This window comes from Cervus elaphus, chromosome 18, assembly GCF_910594005.1.
Source record: "Cervus elaphus chromosome 18, mCerEla1.1, whole genome shotgun sequence".
Classification (NCBI taxonomy): domain Eukaryota; kingdom Metazoa; phylum Chordata; class Mammalia; order Artiodactyla; family Cervidae; genus Cervus; species Cervus elaphus.
The window spans coordinates 71,524,604-71,550,864 of record NC_057832.1 but is presented as its reverse complement, the minus strand read 5'-3'; the positions used below and the strand labels follow the sequence as shown (position 1 = coordinate 71,550,864).

Here is a 26,261-nt window from a genome sequence, read left to right as displayed (position 1 = left end):
GTTTAACCATTTTACAATTATACATTGAAGAAGATTTGTTTTTTTTCTTGAATGTTGCTTTTTGAAAAACCATGAAAAGGAAACAGCATCAAGGACTAACATTTCTTGGAAATTTAATAAACAGTTCAAGAGTTTTATTGAACTCAATCTCCAGCTCCCGCCCCGTCTCCCCACCCCCCCAGGTTCAGGTGTGGGACTGAAAGTTCCCACCCTTCAAGCACAGGTTAGGTTTTTCTGGTGATTAGCTTCCTTCCTTGAGTTATCCAGGGAACCCACCTTAGTCACCTTATTAGCACAAATTCTGCAGTGGTAGAAAGAGGCTTATTATGAATAACAGAAGATATCATTTGAGCATGTCCTAACAACAGCACAATTCTTCTGCTGAGATATAAATATCGAGTTGAGAGATTGGACATAGAGATTTAGGTGTGAGCAATATGCTGGTTATACTGGAAGTCCTGAGAATGTGTGAAAATGCAGAGAGAAAGAGTGGAATAAGACGAAGAAAATCTAACCTGGAGAATATGAACATTAAAGAGAGAAATTTGGGAGACAGTAAAAGACTTTAAGAAGGGCCAGTAGAGAGGCAACCAGTTAGGCTGGTACCTGGGAGATGAGGTTTAGTGATATAAACTGAAAAGTTTCCATGCCATTTAGCAGCAAATGGTTCATCAGTGCCCTTGATGAGGGTGGATGAGTGGGCATAATGGTAACAAAATCTGGATTTGCAGTGAGTGAAGGAATAGGAGGTGGAGAAGGCTGAGTGTTTATGATCCCCTTATAGGGAAATAGCTATGAAGGGAGGAAAGGAGAATGATGACTGGGGACAATACAGAGCCATGGGAAGTGGGAGAAAAATGTTTCTTTCATGACCCTGAACCCTCAGAAGAGAAACTGTTAGTTACCTGCCCAATTAATATCTATTCTCCACTCTTAGTCACAGCAACCTAGTTTCTTCCAAGTGGCAATGTGTCCATCTCAAAGACAAGAGCTCACACACATCCTTTCAGTTAGGGGTAACCAAGGAGATAGAACCTGAAGCTGCACGTGTTTTCTATTATAACTCTTTATAACCCTGCAATTTCTGGAAAAACCCGATTTCCATGCAGTAACGCAGTCATTCCAAACTGTCGATTCTCCCTAGAAATACGATTCCTCCCTCCTTCACTACTATCCTATCACTTTCCTTTCTCTCATGTGCAAAGAATACTGTACGTCCCCTTCTCATTGCCCACACCTCCCTGTCCCATCACTTCCCCCGACCACTGGGGTCCTCATAGCCGGAGCCCCTTCCCCCGAGATGTTGGTCTCAGCAGCAGAAGCACGCTTGCTCACCCCACCTGTGGGAATCTTCCTTCTCTCAGGTCTGTCCTCCGTGCAAGTTGACCTCCTTCGTCTCTGCTTCTCCTTGGTAGGCTCCTCTTTCTTAAGTGTCAGCGGCTTTGGGCCCCAGGAGGAAAGGAGACCAGGAGCTCAGCAGAGCGGCGTGACCAGTCCTAACTCAACACACTCTGAGGAGGGGACAGTCGGGAGACCGAGGGGGTTAGAAGGGCTCTGTCCTCTAGAAAAACCAAGGCCAGGATGCCCACACACAGAAGAATGTGAAGAAGGGAGGGGTTCACGCGGGAGTGGGCGGAGAGGACCACTTTCCTCCATCAAGTCTCAGCACCTTCCAGCGGCTTCTGTCTGGGCAGGCTGGCCTGGAAGCTCCGACAGGGCGCATGCGCAGGGGGCGGGGCCTGCTGAAGAGCTGCACGTGCCGCCCAGTGAGGCATAAAAAGGAGCCACTGCAACCGGCCCTGCAGGGGCGCTTGACGGCGCGGTCGGCCCTGTGTGGGTTGTGTGCGCCAGTCGCAGATGTCGAGCTAGAGCAGGTCGGTGTCCCTAATGGGAACGTGGGTTGTGCACAGCGCGAGGGGACAGGGTTTGGGGGTCGTGGGGGACAGACTGGCCTACGGGAAGCGGGGTGTTAGGAGACGGAGCTCGGGGCCTGGAGTCCGGGGCCGGGCCGGGATTCAGTCTGGGGCAGAGGCTAGGGAGCATGGTGGAGAGGCTGCAGACAAGGGTGGTGCATCTGGGCCTAAGCCCCCTTTTCCAGTGCAGCTGCTGGGCACCCTGGCGTTTGACGCTGGGCACTGAGACCCGCCACGCCTCCAAGGCCTCATCTCCCCAAGGTGCTGCTGCCTGGGGAGCCGGACTCACTCAGCGTGACGTGAGCCTGGGCCTCGGCCTCTGGGCACTGCTCCGCTGGTCCTAACGCCTGCAGGGCAGTACCCCATGTCTGCATCCCAGGCAAGTGGGAAGACAAGGTAAGGGACCTGCCACCCAGGATCCCAGTCATGATGGGGGACAAGGATGGTTTTCTACCTTTACAGCACTTTACAGGGTGAGGCACAGCTGTCCTTTCTTAGCTATAAACACCTGTTTTTCAGTGGAAAATGAACTCTTCGGGAAACAACGAAAATTTTGAGGGCAGTAACTCCAGACCTTTCTTCTATGTGCCACCCATGGCCCAGCAGCCTCACCTGGGTCCCTGGTACCAGAATCCTGCCTATAATCCACTCTCCATTTCTGGGGCAGGTGAGAAATCTGAATTCCCAAGGAGGTTCAGTGGGATTAGGGACCCTCCGTGTAAATCAAAGCCTGAAGTTTTTCTAACTCCTTTGTCCATGACTTCCCTTTCCTCACCCTGTGCTCACGCTAGACAGATTGGGCAGACCATGGGGCAGGGTTTGTGGTTCAGATTAATAGAAAATATTCAAATTCTAGCTATATATCAGTTGTGTGCTGTGTTAGTCACTCAGTCGTGTCCAACTCTTTGTGACTCTATGGACTGTAGCCCGCCAGGCTCCTCTGTCCATGGGAATTCTCCAGGCAAGAATATTGGAATGGATTGCCATGCCCTCCTCCAGGGGATCTTCCTAACCCAGGGTTCGCACCTAGGTCTCCTGCATTGAAGGTGGATTCTTTACCATCTGAGCCACCAGGAAAGCCCAAATACTAGAAATGGATTCTCTATTCATTTGGCCAAGTTGTTGCTGTCCTTGTTTCCTAAATGAGGGAACCAAGGCTTCCAGTCAGTGACTGGCCCAGGATCATAGCGTAATCCAACCAAAGTCTCATGTTGTGAGACCAGTCTTGTTGGACGAGGTACCTTAGAGCTCCTAGTCCTTGTAATTTTTCTAGAGTGTAAAGATTCTGAAAGCTATAATGGGGACATCAGCAAAGTATGTTGGAGAAAGGTGACAAGCAAGATTTCAGAATATTTGGAAGGTAGACATCTTGGACCTAATAGATGGAGGTCCATTCAGATTGTCAGTTTCTACTTGAGTTTTGGGAAATTGTCTCTTAAGGAATTTGTCCTTCTTTATCTATGTAATAAATATTGTGGAAATAGGGTTCATAGTAATCATTTATATTTTTATGCCCATGGGATCTGTAGTAATGTACCCTCTTTCATTTCTGATATTAGGAACTTATCTTTTTGTTTTCTACCTTCATTCAGTTATGGTCTAAGCAGACATTTTATAATTAGTATACCTTTTAATTTGTAAGTGTGTTTTATGGCCCACAATGTGGTCTCTCTTTGTGAATGTTCTATGTAAGTGTGAGAAAAATATTCTGTTAGTTGAGGGGGTCTATAGAGGTTAGTTATGTACAATTGGTTGGTGCTGTGGAGTTCATTGGTTCCTATTGATTTTTTAATATTGACTGCATCTATCCGTGTCTGCTGTAGGCGTATTAAAGTTTATGACAATGGATTCATCTATTTTTCCTTGCAGTTCTATGACTTTTGCTTCATGTAGTTTCACCCACTGTTAAGGGCATACATATTAGGTATTGTTATGTCTCAATGAAGAAGTGACTTTTTCTTGTGATGCCCCCCTTTATGTCCCTGATTACTTTCCTTTTTCTGAAATCTGTCTGAAATAAATACAGCTTCTCCAAGTTTCTTTTGATTATTAGCATTAGCTAGTTAGTATGGTATGTCTTTCTCCTTCTGTTTGCATTTAATCCCTGTTTTTGTATTTAAACTGATTTTTTTCTTTGTTTTTGTAGACAGTAGTTCTTGCTCTTTATTATGCATTATAATTTTTTTGTCAGCCATTTCGTACTGGATAAAAGGAACTGATCTGAATAGGCCCTTAGTAATGGAGTGTTACCTTGTAGAGGTAGAGAAGGGATCACAGTTCTGTTTGTGAAAGGACTATGATTAGGTCTTAGTCTTTTAGTATGATTTTTGTCTTTGGACAACAAACTACACGTGCTTCCCCCTCCCCCATTGGGTTGGGAAGGGTGGCTAGAGTGGACTGGAGAAAAGTATTTCCATTCCTGCACATCAGTTATGCTCTGTTTATTGTCTTCTGAAGATGAACCTTGTTAAGAACAGTGCTTCTGGTATGCATGATTCCTTTCCCTCTTTCCCTGCGGGAAGCTCAGGAGATTTTTCTCTTAAATTTACTGTGAGAAACTGATTGAGCTACTGCATGGAAAACTTAAAAAAGTGTGTGGGATGGTTCCCTTATGGATGAGTTTTCTCTGAGAATTTGAACTCGGACTTCTCCATCCTAATCTTGCAGTCTGTCAATAGCAGTTCAGGTTTTCCTACCCCACTGTGAGTTCCCATCGAGTTTTGTTCTCCTGGGTCTGTGCTTCTATAAGTTGTGATTGTATTCACATGGCTTTCCAGTATTGGTAGTAGCACTTTTCCCAGTAACCAAACATTGCTGTGAATGACCTGAGAATTCTTGATTCTTGTTCACCTTTTTCACTTGGGTAGGATTGGGTGGCTTCCAAGCCTGTAGAATATCCATAATCACGTAGTCTATCATCTTTTAAATATTAATTGGACATGCAGTATGCAGTGCTCTAGAATTAAAATAGCTGATTTATGTTCTTATAAATAGGCTGATTTTGAGTAAATGTTTCCCTTTCCCATTTTGTCTTTTGTATAATAAGCTGAATTGGAGGTTTCTTTTTTGCCATTGGCCAGCATTTGCTATTTCCCCATCATTCAGCAACCACATGGCAACCACTATTCCACTGTATCTAATATCATTTTTTTCTAGATTTTACATAAAAGTGATCATATAGTATTTGCCTTTCTTTGTCCAACTGATTTCTCTTGACAAAATGCGTCAAGTTCCAGCAGTTGCTGAAAATGTTTTAAAATGATTAGGGGAAGGAGGGTATTCCAGAAAAGGAAAAGAGAAGTTTTAAAAGCTGTCTTGGTGAAGGAATGCACCATGGTGAGAGTCTTAGTGGACCATCTGTATCTTGAAAGACTCAATGAGATGATACAGTGAGAAACTAGATAATGAAGTGTTTTATGCCATCCTAGGGAATGTGGTCACTATCCCTCATATCTGATAGGCCATGATGAGCCATTTAAATACTGTAACTGGAGTGAGGACCACAGATTATTCTGGAAGCGAAACGGATTACAGACTTGTGAGAAGTGTGGGAGATGGGTTAAGAAGGTCGTTAGGAGTTACTCATGTAAAAACTGGGGGAGGACTTTATGTCCTTTGCTTTGGTAACAGAAGAGGTAACAGAAGACTCGGTGGGAGCCCGTGGTGGGTGTGAGCCGCTGTGGCTCTGCAGTGAGTGCTGGCTGAATGTTGGGACTGGTGGCAGGAGACAGAATGGCTAACTCTCCCCTCTCTTTCTAGCTTTCACAAATGGAAGTCTGTATTTTCCAATGGTGCTCAGTGAGTATCCTGCCTTCCTCGTCCCTCAGTCCCCACTGCCCACTACTGTTAACCGAAGATCCATCGTCCCTATGTTATGTAACACGGCACAGTTCCGACAGTATGGTGGCTATTGGGAAAAAATGAAAACAAAGGACACACAAACAGAAGCTGAACCTCAACCGGCTGAAAACTTGAATGAAAAACAAGACGTGCACTCAGAAGGCGACGGCCCGGAGATAGGAAAGGTGACCAGTATTCCTGCGAGTACATCAAACAAAATGATGCCGTTGTATGATGTGGTTTATGGTAAAGATATGCCACAGAAGGAGGTGCCGCAAAATGGGATTTCACAAAGTTTCTGTGAAAGTAGAGGAATGCTTTATAACTCTTACAAGGGTAGAGACCGCATGAGCTTGGATGAAGAAAAGAAGAGATATGCAGCTCTTTCCCCAAACCCACCACCTCCGAATGACAGAGATGAAATCCAGAATACCCAGAACTCAAAATTGTATCAGTCTACTGGAGATATGAACAAGCTTCATCAGGAACGGGCACTCTGTGCCAGCATGGAAGCAGTTAAAGACCTGAGCCTACACTCAGAATCATCTCAGAAGCCCTTTACTGCAGGGGAAAGTATGCCAGAGAACAGTAGCCGAAGCCATGGCTGCCCTGAGGCTGTGGGTGAAGAGGTAGAGAGCAACAGCTGCCCTGAGATGGCTGTCCCATCCCCTCCCTGCTTGGCTCAGGTCAGCAAAGTAGATGAGGGCATCCAGTGCGACTTGACTTGGTGGACTGAGGTACAGTCTGGGAATTCCCCTGAGTCTTCACCAGGAAGTGGTAGGAAGGGAGCAGAGCAGATGTCAGTGGGGAGCAGGAACCAGGATGAAGTCTATGAGGTGGAGAACAATGGCTGCGGGGGGCATGTTCCCTCCCCTACCTGGTTGGCCCGGGTCCCCAAAGTGGACGAGGGCATCCAGTGTGACATGAGTTGCTCTGAAGCCCTGGTAGAGAAATCCCCCCAGCAGATCCCCTCCAGGGGTGAAGAGACAGCATCAGACAGCGAAACCAAGGGATCTTGGAAACAGCCAATCACCAATAGGAACTTAAGTGCAGATAAAGAGGAAATGATCATGAACGATGAGACTGGGGAGGTGTCTAATGAGAACTTGAAAAGGTGTGCAAAGATTAAAAAGACTGTGAAAGGGAGGAAGCTGAAAGAGCTGAGCAGCTTCTCAAATGTTAAGACAGCCTATCTGTTGAAGAAAAGTGCCGTCTTGACCATTGTTCTTCCTGAGGATTCAGAAGACTCTGAGTTGGAAGAGGAGGGTGACATGGATGAGGTAGAACGCCTCCTTGAAGTGAGTCCACAGGGTCCTCTGACATCTTCCAAAAGAAGGTCTTACCACAAGGCTGGAAGGATAATCAGGATGTCACCTGAGAGCTCTCTCCCTCCTCAACTTATGGTCTGGCCCACTAGAAATAAATGCAAGTTACTACAAGCTTATGGTGAATGTGAGTGTGTCCCTGCAGTTTATCGGTGGAGACGACAGGATGGCTGTGAAAGCACTGGGGTCAGGCTCCGCAGCAGACCCGCCATGACCAGCAAGGAGGGACTGCAGTCCCAGAGAGCCTCTTACAGATCACTGGAATGTAAGTGACTAACGGATTCATATACTGTTTGGTTGTTTGTGCTGGTTCCCTATTGGGTCCAGGACACAAAGGCAGCCATAAATCAGTATTTCTCTGTTTTGAAAATATGTTTTTGCTTAAGGTATAGGTGCCCATATTCATGTTCAAAGAGAATCCCAAGTTAGAGTTCCTGCACTCTAGGAAATTTCAGTGTAATGCGAAACAAAGTGCTCTGGTAGAAGATGATAGAGAGGTGGGTGGTGGTGGGCTGAGATGGTCAGGAGGACATGGTCTAGATGGATGGCTGAGAACGGGCAGTCCATGTGGAGGTAGAGGATTTCACACCAATTAGGTTCTGTGGTTTGGAGACAAAAGAGCACAAAGTTTGGCCTGGGAATGGAGACAGCAGGTGAGCTCAAACAGGCAGTCATGGCAGGATTCTGCTTGAGACCTTCTTGCCAGAATGGAGAATTGTGAGGGATTGGGAAAGAGGCTGGGAATGTGGTAAAGTACGAGGGTTTCTCTTCACTTACAAATTTTTATCCTGTAGGCAGTAAGTGGCTAATTCAGACTGAGTAGAGAAATCAGACAAATCTTTGTCTTCAACCAGTAGTATTTTATAGTAGGAATTAGCGTGGAGAGCACCTATATGGATGAAAATCTTGAATAAAGCCAGTTTATTCAATAAAAAGTATTGTAATTCAAAAAATCAAAGTGGTGAGGGTCCTAACTCACACGGGAGTAATTAGAGATGGGTGAGAGGACTAACAGCTGAATTTTAAAAGGTTGGAGTTTGAACATGAGTACATAGGGGAAAAAATGTAATCCATGGAAAAGTTATCTTGGGAAGAGTTGTTTTGCTTTGCTGTGTGTTGTGGGTGGAAGGAGTGTAAAATGGTGAGATTGAGGGACTGGACTAGCAGCCCATCCACACCTGGTTGAAGCTTGAGTCTGAACCATCCTAGGACTGGTGAGGGCGCAGGTGACAGGAGTAGGGGACAGGGGGAGGACCCTAAGGGCCGCTTTGGGAGATGATTACATCTGGGGTGCAAAGAAAGAAGCAAAGCAGGTAAGTGAAGAATGGCATGCATAGGGCCAGGGAAGTTTAAATAAATTCCAGGCTTAATCCCAAACCATTAGATTGAAGAAATATTTAAGCCTACCACTTCCACTTAAAAATCAGGGTATATTGTTAGGTTTTAAACTCCTGGCTATTGTCTTGACTTGATTCATGCTCAATAATTTGGGGGAAATTTTTTAAAAACAGGGTTCCTTTTCAATATGTGCAGGGTTTTCTGGCTTTGATATTAGTCCTTGCTTATAAAGTGGCAGGAAATGACCTGGGCCACTGTGCTTAGGGACCCCTCATGCGCATCTGACAGCATCTTGTGAACTCCAGAATGTGAGCTCTTGTTCATGATGTGTAACACTGAAATTAATAGTTGAATTAAAACACTGACTATGGTACCATTGGTCTTCCCAGTCTTATTTGCCTTTGTATTCCCATGTCATGTCATTGCCCATCAGAGTGTGTATGAATCTTTTTTCTGTCTTGGGAAATAGCATTGGTTATAAATTTACTCCTCACTGTGACCCAATACTATAGTTTAGTAGTTTTCAGTACTTTCTCCTTTGGCCATATCTGAAAGGAAGTCTCACTGAGTCCTCCTGTGAAGAAGTTAATGGGAACCTCAGTTTACCCCAGGTTACACAGTCAAGATTTTAATTTTCCTAATGAAGGCTCTCTTCTGGAGTGTCTGTTTTTGCCAAGTGATCATTTCTACCACCAGGAACAACAGAACAGCAAAGAATTTTATCTTGAAAAATAGGTCACTTTCTTGAAAGATGTGTTTTTGAATTGTTTTCTCTTTTGGTTTCGAAGCCTCTTGGGTTATTTAATATATGAATCACTTCTTCCCTCAGGTAACTGTGAGAGAGCTAAAACCAAGTACCAGAGATTTGAGGCAGATGCCATAGAATTTAGGAAATACCCAGCAGCTCTAGAGGTTGGTATTTATCCTGTGTCCAGTTTGTCTTATGATTTGCTTTTTGGACTTTATTTGGGTTTTCCTACTTGGTGTTTGGAGAAGGAAATGGCAACCCACTCCAGTATTCTTGCCTGGAGAACCCCACGGACAAAGGAGCCTGGTGGGCTACAGTCCATGGGGTTGCAAAGAGTTGGACATGACTGAGCGACTATCACACACACACCCCCTCACCCCCCCCACCCCCGGTGCTTGGGTCTATACTGCAGTATTGGCTTTGGAGTATAGACCCAAGCATCAACATATCAGTGTTCTAACTGGGTAACAGACATACCTTGTTAGACCCTAGCTTACGAGAAGTTTGGAGCCAAAGTTTTTCAATTGTGTGGAATGTTATGATTATTTAATTTGTAATTTATTTTTATGCAGTTTTAAAGATTACTTTCCATTTACAGTTATTACAAAATATTGGCATCCTCGTGTTGTACAATACATCCTTGAGCCCTGTGGAATGTTGTTTTTATCCTAATTTTCACGTTTAATTCCTGCTGCTGTTACCAATAGTATATTGTGGATTGTATGGAATTCTGTAAGTTTCCTGGTGGCTTCACCATTAGTGTTCTAATTTAGAGCTAGGTAAATGGAAGCTTAGCATCTCCCTTCAGGGGCCAGCAGCTTGACAGGCTTCCCTTCACAATGAGTCTTGGCACTGGGTAACCCTTCCTCACCTAAACCCCTAGTCATGGACCAGTGGATTGATGACCTTTTAAAGGTCATTTCTGCCCTGCAGAGGTCATAAAGGGAAGAATGATAACTAAACTTAGGCAAAATGTTAACACCCTTGGCTTTCCCCTAAAAATGGAAACTAAAGATATTGGTAATGATTCTCTATATCACATGAGTTACCTGACTTAGAGAACTGTATTATTCTATTGTTACTTCTTAGGAAACAAATTGCTGAGTTCCAGCTACAAGAAGAAGTGAAATATTGCATTATCATGATGGATTAGAACACAAGATCTCTTTCTTGAACTACTAAAGTTATACCAGCAAACAAGAAAATAATGACATTGTAAAGTTGTGAATTAAAAGTTGCAAAATAGCAAATAAGTTGGATTTCAAAAGTGTAATTCTTAAGCATTTTCTTCTCCTCTCAAAATGGCCACATCACTCATGACAACTCTAGTAGAATTGGGTCACCCATGAATAGTTCTGTCTTGTCCTCACCAGGGACCTTGGTATAAAGAGAAAAGGATGGTGGAGTTGAGGACAGAATAAAGACTTAAGCATTCCATACAGAGGCTCTATCCTGGGAATAGAGAGGATGCTGACTCATTGTCTATACAATGTAGGCCAGGCATATAGCAGGTCCGATAGGACACTGAGAGACGTGTGGAGGGTAGGTGGTCATGCATTCTTTACTTGCATCTAGTGTCTCCTGATGAAGGAAATGGCAACCCACTCCAGTGTTCTTGCCTGGAGAATCCCAGGGGCGGGGGAGCCTGGTGGGCTGCCCTCTATGGGGTCGCACAGAGTCGGACACGACTGAAGAGACTTAGCAGCAGCAGCAGCAGCGGCAGTGTCTCCTGAAACAAAGGAAGCTTCAGGCATGTAAGACTGCTTTATACTCAGACCCTAGGGGCTAGATGGTCAAGAAGTGAATTCAATCTCCCAATAAATGGTGTAGGTTAAATATGACTAGGTACTCAAAAGGTTTGTGTGGCTGAAGACTGCCTGGGTTTTTTGAAGGAAGGTGGCATGGCAGGATTCATGGTGTTCCGGGTGTGGGAGGCAGTGGGAGTGCCACCAGGAATGTCTGTGGTCACTGAGGGATACACGGATGGACTGGCCAATGTTCCCTGTGAGCTAAGCTGTTTGAACATATCTTTGCTGTGCTTATAACTTCAATAACCTCAGATATGCAGATGACACCACCCTTATTGCAGAAAGTGAAGAACTAGAGCCTCTTGATGAAAGTGAAAGAGGAGAGTGAAAAAGTTGGCTTAAAGCTCAACATTCAGAAAACTAAGATCATGGCATCCGGTCCCATCACTTCATGGCAAATAGATGGGGAAACTGGAAACTGTGGCTGACGTTTTTGGGGCTCCAAAATCACTGCAGATGGTGATGCAGTCATGAAATTAAAAGACGCTTACTCCTTGGAAAGAAAGTTATGACCAACCTAGACAGCATATTAAAAAGCAGAGACATTACTTTGCCAACAAAGGTCCTTCTAGTCAAGGCTATGGTTTTTCCAGTGGTCATGTATGGATGTGAGAGTTGGACTGTAAAGAAAGCTGAGCGCAGAATTGATGCTTTTGAACTGTGGTGTTGGAGAAGACTCTTGAGAGTCCCTTGGACTGCAAGGAGATCCAACCAGTCCATCCTAAAGGAGATCAGTCCTGGGTGTTCATTGGAAGGACTGATGTTGAAGCTGAAACTCCAATACTTTGGCTACCTGATGTGAAGAGCTGACTCATTGGAAAAGACCCTGATGCTGGGCAAGATTGAGGGCAGGAGAAGAAGGGGACAACAGAGAATGAGATGGTTGGATGGCATCACCAACTCAGTGGACATGAGTTTCGGTAAACTCTGGGAGTTGGTGATGGACTGGGAGGCCTGGCGTGCTGCGGTTCATGGGGTCAGAGTCGGACACGGCTGAGCGACTGAACCGAACTGAACTCCCTTATATTAACACAGAACTGCTAGCTGGTGTAATGAGCAGGTAAAAAAAGTGATAGCAGTGAGGGCAGTGAGACAAGTAAAAGGTAGGGTTGGCAAAGCTGGTCTTTTATTAGGTCTGTGACGGCCTGATTAACTTCTACTTCAGACCTGCTTAAATAGCATCAGGAAGAGTTCTGGCCTGTGTCCCCAAGCCATGGTTGCATAAGGTGATCCTCACATGTCATCAGTACACTTTCACAACAAGACAAATACAGGAGCTATCACTGTCCTGGCCATACTCTACATTTCTGAATGGTATTGATTATTGCTGTACTCAATATTCTTACTACGCAGTATTCTTGCCTGGAGAATCCCCATGGACAGAGGGGCCTGGCTGGCTACAGCCCACGGGGTCGCAAAGAGTGGGACACAGCTGCGTGGCTGAGCCCAGCACAGCTGTATGGAGACTGGCATTTAGCATACACTATTTGATGGGTAACTTAGTTTTAACTTAAGATAACCCATTTTGCCCTGTGGTCACCGTCTCCACTAGCATTCCAAGCCCATCAGAACACAACTGAACTACAGAGGTAGTTGGAGACAGGAATCCAGGAGGTAGAAATGCACTGGTGGGAGTAATGAAGGATTGGATAGGAAGGGTACAGTAAGCTCGGTTTGCAGATCCTGACTCCAGCAGTGTCTTACAATTTAACTCATTTCTGACACTGTCTGCCTGGAAATGCACGATTTCACATGGCAAGAGCTCAGCTGTGTAGGACTATGCCACATGCCTCATCCACTTCAGGTTCTACTCAAAAGTCATGTTTTTGCCTGTGCTTCTGCCTTCAATTCCCTGCTTTGGATTCAGTTAATTTGCTACATTTCTGATTTATTATAAAAGGCTGTAATTCAGGAATGGCCTGATGGAAGAGATGCACAGGGCAAAATAGATGGGATGAGAAGCGGCACAGAGCCTGCATACCTTCTGCTTGCGTGGCATTCTCCCAGCACCTCTGTGTGTTCACCAACCCAGATATTCTCTGAATCCCTCCTTGGGCTTCTATGGAGGCTCCATCACGTAGGCATGATTGATTAAATCACTGGCCATTGGTGATTGATTCAACCTCCAGTCCCTCTAATCTTTCCCCACATGAGGGTGTGGGGCTGCAAGTTCCAGTTCTATTCAGTTTGGTTTTCCTGGCAACCAGCCTCTCCCCACATCCTTAGGTGCCTTCCAAAAGTCATCTCATGAACATAAACCCAGATGTTGTGGAAGGGAGTTAGTTATGAATAAACAAGACACTCATTTCACTTTTCTGGTTCTGTCATGAATGGAGGACAAGAGACCAAACACAACAAAAGATGCTCCCATTGTTCTTATCACACATGATATTCCAAGGGTTTGGGGAGCTGTGTCCAGAAACTGGACAATGACCAAATATATCTGAGACATATATTTTGGTCATGTGAGTGATCAAATATATATTACAAATTACGATATTGGAGAATGACAAACAGGAAACAACAGAATTGCGGTAGAGGAATGGTTACATGATTGTAGTATCTTCAAATCAAGGAATTGTGTGGCCATTTAGAGTGTGTGGTATGTGTCATATGAAGACACTATACCTATGATGCCATAACGCAGGATATATTTGCTATTGAAATCAACATTATACTGTTAAAACATAACATGGAGATGAATGTGTATAGTATTTATACTTAAAAATAAAGCCCTATGCTTGCTTGTGATGTAGGCAGTATTCCTGGAAGACGTCACAAGAAACTGGTAAAACTGGTAGCCACTGGGAAAGGGAACTGGGAAGCTGGGGGAGGAAGGAAATATAAGTTTCATAATTAAACCTTAGGTACCTTTTAAATTTGGAGAATGTGCATGCATTAAGAAATAAAAAAAGTAAATGCATTTAAAAAATAAATAGTGAGCTTTTATTATCCTCAGCAGCAGAGGGAAATCAAGCCTGAGCTCTACGGGCACAAGTAGCTCCCCCCTGGAGGTGGAACCTGCGGCAGCACCTGGAGAAGCTCCTCAGAGGCTCCCTTCATCTGGCCGCCCTGCCCGAGGCGTTTCTAAGGAGTTGGGACCCACGGGGATCAGCAGGGAGGAGCACAAGGGGAAAGGCTGTCCAGCCTGAAGTCAGGCGTGTCCAGAGCTAGCACCTGGCAGCACACAACTCACATCCTCCCTGGAAGGCAGGTGAGAACCTGCACCTGGGACACCACACGTCTTCCCTTTGGGCGTCTCTCTCTCCTGTTCCTCTCCGACTCCACCTTCCTCCACGGGTCCTCTCATCTTTGGCCACAGTGTTTGGTTTTTGAGAAGAGAATGTTGAACAAGCCAGGCTCTCATCATTCTGAGTCCGAACTCTCATTTGACTTGGAAGACTTATGCTTTCGTTTTTTCTTCTTTTTCTTTTCTTTCTTCTTCTTCTTATGCTTTTCTTTCTTCTTCTTTTTCTTGTGTTTCTCTTTATCTTCTGAGGAACTGGAGCTGCTCCCATCGTCGTCTGACGTTGAATCCTCCAGTAACTGTTTTAACTGTTGTATCCTAAACACATAAGGTTGACCAAAGAACCATATTCAACTTAACTTGAAAAAATTGTTTAGATAAAAATATAACAACAGTAATGAGGGTGAAAAATATCACAAATTAATCACCTCATTAAAGATAGCATTTATTTTTATATCTTTTCCCGATTCTTGTCTACATCCATGCCTGTTTTACATGACTGTAACCAGTGTACAAGCCATTTTGTATTCTTTCCATTGTCCTAAGTATTTTGGCATGTTTCCATAGTCCTTCCTTTTATAATTTCTAACAGATGCACACTTTCCTAAATCATTCTCCCACTGTTCAAGTTCATGCTAGGTAATCTACCTCTTCAACAATTATAATTCAGCACAAGGAATTATATTCAATATTCTGTAATAATCTGTAAGGGAAGAGAATCTGAAGCATATATGTGTGTGTATATATATATTGATATATTTCTGAATTGCTGTGCTGTACTAACATGATACTGCAAATCAACTATACTTCACTAAAAAAAAAATCAAAACAATTATAATTCAATACCACCAATTTGAAAACAAAACAATATTAAAAAAAAAAAACACAAAAATGTTCCTCTTGTTTTTTCACCCTGTCTAGGAATTTAAAAAAAGCTCAGATCTTTAAAGACACTAGAGAAGATAAATGGTAGTTGCCAATACCAACTATCATTGACACGAGTGAGTTAAGGCTAGGTCAAGCACAGTGCTTTAAGTTAACCCAAGGAGAACAGGCTGGCCTGATCATTCCCTACACAATGGCTTTTTTCAGTGACTACTCCAGTCTTCCAAATATTTCACAATTTACTAAACCACTCCTCTAATACTGGGATTTTTAAATTTTAAATTTATAAAGTTTCTAGCTTTAACTTCAAAATTTAAGAGGATATTGTTATCATCAGGACAATCTCACCTTATATCCTTTTCATGTCTTTTATTCTCACGAATGATGTCATACATGGGATCTTCATGTGCCTTGAAGGTTAGAGAAGGATAAGGTTAGTTTTGGCTTCATAGACTGTTAAAATTAAATCCCTCTTTCATGGAAACATTTTTTTCCTCCTGTTTGGTGGTAATTTTATATTCACCATGTTCTAATCCTTCTTAAGGGTTGCCATCATTTCAAACTCCTAGAGGCTATAAAAAAGATTTTCCAGTTATACAAATACAGGATATAATTTACACAGCCTTCATAAGGAGATAAACCATGGCAAAATCATTATTAAGTACTATTCAAGGTTAGAAATGTTGAGATTAATTCTATTTGTTCTATATGGAAAGATGATCAACTGATACTATTAAGCAAACAAGTGAGTTGGAAATGATACATGATTCATTTATAGGTGCACAAAAACATACTGTATATGACCAAAGAGAAATCTAGAAGTATACTCATCAAACTACTTACTACAAATTCCCTCTGAGGAGAGAGGCAAGATTGGACTTGAAAATCAATTGTGAAAAACCTTTCTGTAATGTTTCCATTCTGTTAAGATGAATTTATTCTTATATTTGTATAATTTAAAACTACTTAAATTACTTAAAAATATGAATACACATAAAATTTCATGGCATGTGAACTATCTTTAAAAATATTATAAAATTTTTTCCATATCAAAGAAAACATAAAGTTAAAAATATCTGATATCTTACCACCTAGGGATATCCACTGTTAATATTTTAGTGTGCTTCTTCTAGTCATTATTCATATTTCCAAAAAATAGAATCATGTTATGTATCTCAATACAACTCTATTCTTTTTCCTTATGTTTTCATGAATATCTTCCTATGACATTACATATTCTTTTAAAACATAATTCTTTTTAAAAAAAATAATATCCGTTTATTTGGCTGCGGTGGACTTTGCGGCACTTGGATCGTTGCTGCAGTGTGTGGGCACAGGCTCCAGAGTGCGTGGTCTCTCTAGCTGTGGTGTGGGCTTGACCAGGGATTGAACCCATATACCCTGCATTGTAAGGCGGATTCTTAATCACTGTAGTTAACACCAGATACTGTGGCTTAATCACTGGATTACCAGGGAAGTTCTTAAAACAAAATTCTTAAAAGCTATGTGATTTATATGTTGCAGCGAATCATGTTGTATATTGGACACCACAGTTGTTTCCTACTTTTCTTTAATTTCTATTTTTTAATCATATAAATAATTTTGAAAGTTATAATTATTTGTGTATACTGATGTTCTGTTTTATCCTTAGATCAATTTAGATTTTGAAATTTTAAAAATATGAATATATTTACATTTTTGAGATTTATCATCAAATTATCTGTTAAAGGTAGTGTAAAAGCTGACATTTTGGGTACGAGTGATTTATTCAGAATATTTTCTGTAAATTAGTAAAATGAAAACCCAATATTTTAATTATCTTAAAATCCTTGTAGAATGTTTATATACCCAGTTTCACATGCTGATAATCCCAAGTATATCCAGCAATAGCATAGTTAAATTGACCAAAATAGTTATTGAATGGTGAATTAACACCTGGGAGGTGACTTTGTTAAGATAAAGTGACAAGGGACTTCCATGGTGGCCCAGTGGTTAAAACTCTTGAGTTTTCAATGCGGGGAGACGGGTTTGATCCTTGGTTGGGAAACTCAGATTCTACACATCACATGGCTCAGCCAAAAAAAAAAAAAAAAAACGTGATGAAATGATAGACTGACTTTATTGTCATCCAAAGAGAGTATATGATTTGTACATACTTCCAGTTTATGATACAAAAATATGTAGTCTTTAGACAAAAGCTGAGAAACTAGAACCCTATTTTATTTATGAAATATGATTTTTTACATAAGTACAAAAAGACTGACTGAATTGATAAAAATGCCTCTTTGGAAAAGGCAGTGTTCCCAAGGCATAGCAAATATCATTTTAACAAGCATCTTTTTTTTGTTAGTAACTAATGTGTCACACAAATTTGATTTAATAGAGATGCAGTTAACACCAGATACTTTGGCTTAAAGGCTTTGGGAACGTATTTTGCGTGAAACTCCAGTTCACTGGTAACTGCCTGATTCATTGACATTCATCATTTCCAGTAAATGTAAATTGACACTCTGGGGTTTTACTTACTACTCTGAACTGTTCTAACTTTTGGTTGCCTTTGATAAAGAAAGGGCATTCTTTGTCGCCCGTTCGGTGACCGTACCGTTTACAGCGCCAACCTAAAATAAAAACAAGGGATATATTTCTTTAAGATAATATATCTTTACTTAATCAAGATAAAATATCAGTAGATCATATTAAAGATATTCTTCATTACATTCCAATTTTAAAAGCAAATATAATTAATGAAAAGACAGAAACTAACTACTTCCTCAAGTATCCTTTAATTACAGAGTTTTAGAAGTGAACTAAGTACTTACTAAATAATTCCATGCAAAAAACAAAGTGTGATTTTTTTAAAACTGTGCTATAGGTTGAATTGTGTCATCCCCTTTGCTTTCCCACTGTATTGAAAGTCCTAATCACTACCTCAGAATGACTTTACTGGGAGACAGGATTTTTAGAGAGGCCTGGAATACATCCTTTCCACACCAGCCCTCAGAAGGACACCTTGACCTTGGATCATTAGCCTCCAGAACTGTGAGACAAGAAACTTCTTGTTTAAGTCATGCAGTCTGTATGACTTTGTTATAGCAGAACTAGTAATAGTTACACAGGCATTCAGTAACTCCAACTAAGGAGGTCAGGAAGCAGGACGAGGAATTCTAGGTATAGGATTAGCCAATTTTGCTCCATGCTGGCAGCTAATGAAAATATGTATTGACAGGGAAATATTTTCTTCTTCACATTTCAATCTCAAAGTTGGTAGTAGGAAACCACTGGGAAAAAATGAAGTTTAGGGATCCTCTGACCTGCCCCTTCTGCATCTCCCCACTCTTTTGAGTTAGTTCCACCTGGGGAAGAAGAAATGCATTCAATACAAATACAGACCCATTCAAACAAATGTCTGTCTTTATGACAAAAGAAGAAATGTTAAATGCCATAAATTGATGTGCAGTATCAAGAAGGATCCACATGATCTGTGATCAAAACCTCTACTAAAGGAGAGGCGATGCTTACTCAAGGTGTGGTCAGTGGACCAGCAAGACTGGCATAACCTGGGAGCTTGTCAGAAATAGAGAGGATCAGGCCCACCCCAAGTTTGAGAAGCTCTGTGTTAGATAACACTAGGATCATGGAAATCAATGACAATAGGGTTATGTGTGCATGTATTTTTGCATCTGGATGGATATAAGTTTTGTGAAGTCTGAAGCTTACATGAATTAAGGAGAAGAAGGGCTCTTTTGGGGGTGGGGTGGGGAATCTTGACTTGGTAAATTTTACAGAAAGACAGGACCACTGTTGGGACTCCAAAGGCCTTTCGAAGGTGCAAGGAAGGGGTCCTAAAGCTTAAGCTTCATTAACTTCATGTAAAACTGGTTCTGGTTCAGATTAAACACTTAATTTGCATGTCAATGAAAAGAACAATAAAATGGAAAGTTAAGCACAACTAACTACCCCATCAAAGAGAGGAGTGATTTTTAAACTTAATTTTTTAAAAAGGAAATATAATCAGTTTGACAAGTAATTCAACTCTGAAAATAATAAGCACAATGGATTTATTTAATTAAATTTATGATATAACTATTATTGGGGAAATGAGCTAGGTAGGGCATGTGTATGAGATGGGATGGAGGAAGAAAAAAGGAGCTGAATTCTTGTCTCCTACAGTAAGAAATGAGCAGATAATAAGGAAATTGGAAAAATCAAGGGTCAGGAATGTCATCTTGTTATCTAGATACATGGGGACAAACTTAAAAATGACTTTTTAAAAAGAGGTTGAGGTGAGGGGAATGCAGGAAAAGGGATAAGAACTGCTATTTTAATTGTGTGCATGAAGGATCTTTGTACAAACAAATATTTTTAAAGGCAGCGGTACCCCTTCTTCAAATGCCATCTTATGCTGGTGCAGTGGATGGTGTGCACACGGCTCCACCTGGTCCAGACCCACCCTGTGTGGCCCACAGCTCCTCTCAGGTCACCTGGGTAAACCTTAATACCAATAATGAGGAGGACAGGCTGAGATGAGACCCAAGGAACCACCCCACAACGCATCCTTCGTCCCCCATGGCATTTCTACATGGAATATCCTTTCTGTTACAGGAATATTACTGAAGCATAGACTCTGCAAGCAGCTACAGTCCTGTGGAAGACCACCGCCCCGGCAGCCAGAAACCCTGGAGTCAAGGCACTGCTCTGCCGCTTACCCCAGGCACTGATTAACATGTGGAAGGCGGCTTCCTCATCTATCGCCTAGAGATCATGCCCTGACTTCAACAGCGTGGTGTGAGAATGAATTAAAAGGAGTGAACTCATTTGTAAATAGTGGCCTATAACATGCGTGAATTGAGGGTGTTACTTGAATAATTTCCATGCTCACACTGCATGACTTTGACTTCTTTCCCCAGTGGCATCCAAAGTCCTTTGGTTGGTGCGTGGGCCAGAAACTCCCTGGCATGTTCATTGCCTGGGACATCTGGTATACAGTCTTCTGGCTTAGTCTCATCTTCCTGAAAAGGAAACAGTGTGTAAGCTCTACGACAAAAAAAGCATTAGAGCTCTCTCCCACCTGCTTGAGAACACAGCACTGCCTGGCTTTCTCATGGGCTGGAGATCCCTATGTCATCACGTCATCCTCCGAAAAGCTAGAAAGACGAATTATAACTGACAGAAAGAAAATGGAAGTAACTATTCCAGAAGAGCTACCTGTACCACAAAAAATAAAGCAGCTGTTCCTGAGAAAAGTCACTAGCATTTACACAGGGATGATCTGTGAGCTCCAAGTTCTAATTCTAGATCACAAAAATTAGATTCTAAGGTCACAAAAAATTTTCTGCTAACTTAGAAGCTTTGTGGAATGAGGCAGAAGATAGTATTAAACAAGTAAGGTTTCCTGGAACAATAAAAACAATGTGTCAGAGTAAAACAGATTATTAGATCTTGACGGCCACTGTCATGGTTTATAATCTCATACATACTGTACTTGTGAGATACATTTTCACCACCAGATAACTGCACTGTATAATTAAGGTGCTGTTTTTTTACATTATGATTTTTTCACATTTCTAGGAATATTAAATTTATAATGGAAGAATGTTTCCTAAAAAAAATTTTTTTTAAGTTAAAAGTTACCAAACAGGAAAGGTTACTTTGGCCTTAAGTCCTCTAAGTCTCACTCCCAGAGAAACACAGACACTGTGGCCAGGGTGCTAGAGGAGGGACTCTGCACCAGGCGGGGCTAGACTGGATGGATTCACATGTCCTCAGAGTCCACGGTTCTCTGAGCTGACGACATTCAAGAAAGCAGCAATGGAGCATCAGAGAAGGAACATGGGGCAGCAGAGCTTTGAGAAGGTGCAGTCACAAGGGAGACAGAAAGAAGGGGAGCTAGTGCTGAGGACACCCAGGGGGTCTGCAGTGGTGTCTTAGGGACGGGCAGACACAAGGCATGTTAAACTTCTGCAAAGACAGACTATGACAAAGCCCCAAGTGTACAAACCGACTGCCATCTGCAGGGAAGAGACATAACTACCATAAAGGACGTTCAAACCTTAAGCAGCTGTTTTTCATAACAACTGACTGAGTCTGAGCTCTGGTCAAATCTGTCTCAGAGAAAAACCAAAAATACAAACTTTACACTGACCTTGATAAACCCAGGAGGAGGTTTTTCATAACTAGAAGGAAAAAAAAACACAAAAAACTGGTCATCAACCATGTTCATAGGAACATAACACATTTCAATCACCAAAAAGCAACTACAGGCCAAAATAAAAAAGGTTATTTTTAGTAAAAACTAAAACTATACTATCACTTTTAAAAACAGTTAATAAAATATGCCCAGCAGTCAGAGATGTTATGTTAATATGAATAAACTGATGCTGTGTTACGTCCTGCTGGGATGCAGAACTTAAATTGACCAAATAATAACTAAGTTAGTATCTTAGGACAATGATTTTATATTTAGAGTAAGGGAAATCAAGAGACTGCAGGGAAAAGGTGAGGAAAGAAGAGACTTGAGCTAATTATGGTTCCAATCTGTCATTACACTTGTGGGTGATTTACCTACCATAACTTCCAACTTCCATAACACTGTGAGGCTCATGGGGGTGGCGGTGTGAGTGCTCTAAGAAGGATGGGGACTGCACAAGGGGGAGGGAGCAAAGCCGGAGGGAAGGGTCTGCTATTGAGAAAGGAGGTGGGGGTGATCCATCCCAGACGCTCCCCCTCCCACCCCTCGCCCCAGCTCTGGATTCAAGATCCTCTCCACTGGCCCATGGTGTTTGCAGAGCACACTGACACTTGCTCCTCAGCTCTCTGACTGCCCTTTATGCCCCTACTGACCCTTCTGGACTCAAGGATGTAGGGCGATCCGTGGCACTCAACTACTGCTAGAGAAGCAGGTGACTGTGTGCAAATGTACTTTCCCTTCCACCAGTACAGCTCTCAGACCCTCGGGTTCTGAGTATGCAAATCATGCCTATGCTCCCAACTCATTTCCACTTTTCGTTATTTTGCTGGAACTTGGGGAAAAGGCTTCTGGTGCCAAATCTACAAAAGCAGCACCCACCGCTCCCATTCATTAAAAAAAAAACAACAACTAATTTTAAAAATTGAAATGGAATTAACATATAACACTGTATTACTTTCAGGTGTAATTATGTTCAGTTTCAAGCACTGACACATTCTAGGCTATGCAATGCAGAGCGTGGGTGTCTGGCTTTTAAAGGTGACTGCCTAATGGATATCACCCCCTTCTTAAAAAAGAATGTAGTTGGAAAAAGAGGCAGGATAACTGAACAGCTCAGGTCTTTTCAATGCCTCTCTAATGGAATTTTACTGAGAGAGGGCATCGAGGTGCTATGACTGGTTTAAAATGCTATCTTGACTCCAACAACTTGGAAATTGGGGAGTCCCAAAGTTGCTGCACACAGAAGGTGAATTCAGAGATGATTAATTTTCTGAATTTTAATACACTGAAAATGTCATCAGGAAAACATTAATAAATTCTAAAATGGCTAATCACTTATCTAATAGTCGAATAGATACGGATTATTCTAAAACTAGGCCAAAATAGTTTAAGTTAAAACAAGAAAGCAGTAGTGTACAGGACAGAGTGCTTGGTATGGTTCTATTTGTGTGTATGGAAAAAGGGAGATTATACATATATATATCACCTGAGGGAGGAAGCTTTTTTCTCACTTACATTTATTTACATGCAAATACACTGCCTCAAAAAAATGTCTTTTTAATTACAAAAGAAAAATGAAATTAACATCATCTTCCTCACACCTATGTTGGTATAAGCCCAGGCTAATAAAGTTCTGAGAGAGAAACCAAAGGACTTAGGGGCAAAAAAAGGCCACAAATAGGCTGTCAGCTCATTTCTGTTATAGAGTTACAAAGGAAGCATTTTTGTTTTAAAAATTTCTATGTCATTTGTTTGTTTCAGGAATCATATCCTCACTCCTGCTCTAACCAACTTGCTATTTCCTCCTACCAAAGAAAAGAACAGGTTTATTAGGAGAAACGAAACTTTTAGGTGATACTGCAAGTTCAGTTTAGAAACTTACTCCCTGCAGAAGTAACCACTCAACAATTGCCAGGCCAGGCACAATGCTCAGTACCAGAAGGGAGAACTGAGGGGATAAGGGTACTCCTAAAGAAATCTAGAAAAGCCATAAAAGTTGAAACTGCTCTTACAAAACCTCAGTGTAACTCTGGACAAAGGTCCTCCGTAGCTTGGGAACCCCAAAATGGAGTGGCCCAGTTCAAATTTAAACCTAAGTCAGTCTGCCCTAATGGGCAATGCCTCGATGCCAAGGAAACCTAGTATATACCAATCACAATCCTTCAGCCCAGGGCTACCTAGCTTAGTTTAGCTTACCCTAGATAATAGGACCAGCAGGCTTTGTAAAGAAATCCCTAAAAAAAAAAAAAAAAAAAAAAAAAGAAAGAAATCCCTGACTCCCTAGTCAATCGTGCCCTATTTTCAAGTTGCCTCTCAAACACCCTGTAAAACTTGCTCCTGTCCAAAATAACTGGGAAGAGTGTTCCACTGCAGATGAAACACTGTACTTCCTCAATCTGCAGATTGTTTTCCCTTGAACAAGGGACATCAAACTGTTTGCAAAGTGTGGTAGTTTTGTCTTTTGACACCCTTTAGGACTGTCCTGATAAAAAAGATGTTTTAGTTTTTGAAGTAGAAAACTCTAGACATAGCATTAATGTTACTAATGAATGGCTGCTGATGGACTGTATCACCTGCCCAATTTATACACATTTCTATTATTCTTCCATTATGGGCTTCCCTGGTGGCTTAGATGGTACAGAATCCGCCCTTAACGCAGGAGGCCTGGGTTCGATCCCTGGGTTGGGAAGATCCCCTTGAGAAAGGAACGGCTACCCACTCCAGTGTTCTGGCCTGGAGAATTCCATGAACAGTCCACTGCTTCGCAAAGAGTTGGATATGATTGAGTGAATTTCACTCTCACTCTCTCCATTTTTCTTACTAAAAGAGGTCAGGCCTGTGACATGCCACAGCTTTCCACTGGAAAATATTTCAGCAATTTGCTTTGGAGATATCAGATCTAAAAAGCTTTGTACCTTACCTACAAGGCTAATTCTGTTTATACCCAGTTGTTCAAATGAAGTGACATTCAGCTTAAGAGCCACAGGAGGCCAGGCTCCAAGAAAGCATGCATTTTGTGTCAAAGTTCCCAAAGGTTAGTAATGAAGGATTAACCCTCTGAGGGCCTTACATCATTATCTCAGCAATCATGAGAAGGTAGGCAGTGAGAAGTGCCTGAAACAAATAAGTCAAATAACTCACTGAACATCAAACAGAATCTAAGTTTGACCTCTAAAGCTGATTATAGAAGGAAAAAACAGAAGGGACTAGAAAGCGTCATTAATCCAACTTTCCACCTTATATTTAAATCTCCTTTACAACCCACCCTTCTCTCAATGGTCATCTGGACTCTCCTCCAACCCTCGGGAGCTTGGGGAGCACACTGCCTCCCAAGTCAGGCCACGCTGACTCAGGTCCTAATTCTTTTTGAGCTGGAACTGTCCTCCTAGTAGCTTTCATCCTTAACCCTGGTGAAAAAATCCTAAGGACCAGAGAGAACAAGTCTACGCGCTCGTCTACGTGACAGCTCCTTCCGAGTAGTTAGGAGCCAGGCCCTCACCCCAGTTGACTTCTCTTCGTCACCGCACGAACGTAACGGGACTGGGCTTTCTCTTCCCTTATTAAGAGCAGAAGATGAAAAGGATGGGGATTTTAACCCGTTCACAGTGCGCCCCCTGACCTGAGAGCGGGAAAGACCAGGGCGCTCAGCCGCACTTCTGGGTTCAGTCCCCAAGTCCTGACCAAGCACCGCCGCCGCCGCACGAGGACTAAAACCGCCGCTTCCTGCGGGGGAAGCGCCCGCCGCCGCCGCTCGGGGCCGGGACGAGGCTCGGGGGAGGAGCCTCCCTCCCTCCCGCCAGCCGCTGGGAGTCTAGGGTCCCGCCGCCGGGATAAAAAACCGGCTCTCGGCTCGCCGGGGTCCGAGGGGCTCACCAGCCCACCCGCCAGATGTCCGAGGATCCCGTCTAAAGCGCCGACCCCAAGCGGACCCCGCCGCGCGACCGGGGCCCCGACCCATTCCTAGCATTAGTCGGAGACGGGCGTGACGGACTCACAAGGACTCCAGGTGCTTGAGCTGCTGCAGCTGCTGCGCGTCCTGCCGCCGCCGCTTCAGCTCCCGGCGCCGCTGCAGCTCCTGCTCCGGGGGCTCCCGGGGCCGCCGCGCGCCCCCGGCCCCCGCATCGTCGCGCCCGGGCCGGGACGACATCGCAGCCCCGCGCGACTGAGGCTGAGGCTGCCCGGCCGCGCGGCGAAGACGGTACTTCCTCTGCGCAGCGCTCTCCTGGCCCAGCAGCGCCCCCTCCCGCTGCGGCTCCGCGTCCCGCCGGGCCGAGCCGGGCCGGCTGCCCTCCCCGCGGCCGGCTGCACCCTGCACCGCGGAATGGCCGGCGCGGCCTCGAGTCGTTGCTCGGAGTCCTGTCTTCAGGTTGGCTGGTGCCGGAGGCCAGAGCTCGCCCCCTGGCGGCGGCCAGGAGTCGCGGCACTAAGGACGCCGTGTGGAGTTGGGCCAGTTCTGCGACTGGCTGGGCCCCTCTTGGAGTCGGGCAACTTCCTCTCCATCTCCAACCCGGGAGGCTAGGAAACATGTGCAAGTCCATTTCGTATCCCCCCGTGGCTAGGCACACAGGAGCTGCTCGTTACCCGTTAGTAGGATGCACTCAGTTTTTGAAGAAAGCGAGGCTTCCATAGAAATTTTCCAGTTTTCCAAAATTTGTGAGCCATGCGATGTATCAGTTCAGTTGCTCAGTCGTGTCCGGCTTTGTGCGACCCCATGGACTGCAGCACACGTCAGGCTTCTCTGTCTTTCACCAACTCCCAGAGCTTGCCCAAATTCATGTCCATCCAGTCGGTGATGTCATCCAACCATCTCATTTTCTGTCGTCCCTTTCTCCTCCTGATTTCCGTCTTTCCTAGCATCAGGGTCTTTTCAATGAGTCAGTTCTTCGCATCAGGTGGCCAAAGTATTGGAGTTTCACTTTCAGCATCAGTCCTTCCAGTGAATATTAAGGACTGATTTCCATTAGGATAGA

The 26,261-nt window shown here is 43.3% G+C and overlaps 2 protein-coding genes across 4 annotated transcripts; one reads left to right on the top strand and one right to left on the bottom strand.

Annotated features, from left to right (window-relative positions):
- The first annotated feature begins 1,795 nt into the window (after window positions 1–1,795).
- Window positions 1,796–10,366, top strand: LOC122674875. Its single transcript, XM_043873475.1, has 5 exons — window positions 1,796–1,874; window positions 2,433–2,580; window positions 5,673–7,343; window positions 9,246–9,328; window positions 10,254–10,366. Exons 2-5 carry the CDS (start codon window positions 2,439–2,441, stop codon window positions 10,266–10,268), a joined length of 1,911 nt encoding a protein of 636 aa, XP_043729410.1. The 5' UTR covers window positions 1,796–1,874; window positions 2,433–2,438; the 3' UTR covers window positions 10,269–10,366.
- Window positions 10,367–13,895: 3,529 nt separating this feature from the next.
- On the bottom strand, window positions 13,896–25,850 carry RP9 (RP9 pre-mRNA splicing factor). Of its 3 annotated transcripts, XM_043873472.1 has the most exons (6): window positions 25,287–25,517; window positions 21,247–21,277; window positions 19,984–20,113; window positions 17,631–17,722; window positions 15,453–15,514; window positions 13,896–14,537 (listed from the first exon to the last, which is right to left on the bottom strand). In XM_043873472.1, exons 1-6 carry the CDS (start codon window positions 25,436–25,438, stop codon window positions 14,339–14,341), a joined length of 666 nt encoding a protein of 221 aa, XP_043729407.1. In that variant the 5' UTR covers window positions 25,439–25,517; the 3' UTR covers window positions 13,896–14,338. The 3 variants fall into 3 exon arrangements, with proteins under 3 accessions (XP_043729407.1, XP_043729408.1, XP_043729406.1); XM_043873471.1 differs by lacking the exon at window positions 21,247–21,277 and having other exon boundaries at window positions 14,421–14,537; window positions 17,707–17,722; window positions 25,287–25,850; XM_043873473.1 differs by lacking the exons at window positions 17,631–17,722; window positions 21,247–21,277 and having other exon boundaries at window positions 25,287–25,536.
- Window positions 25,851–26,261: the final 411 nt, after the last annotated feature.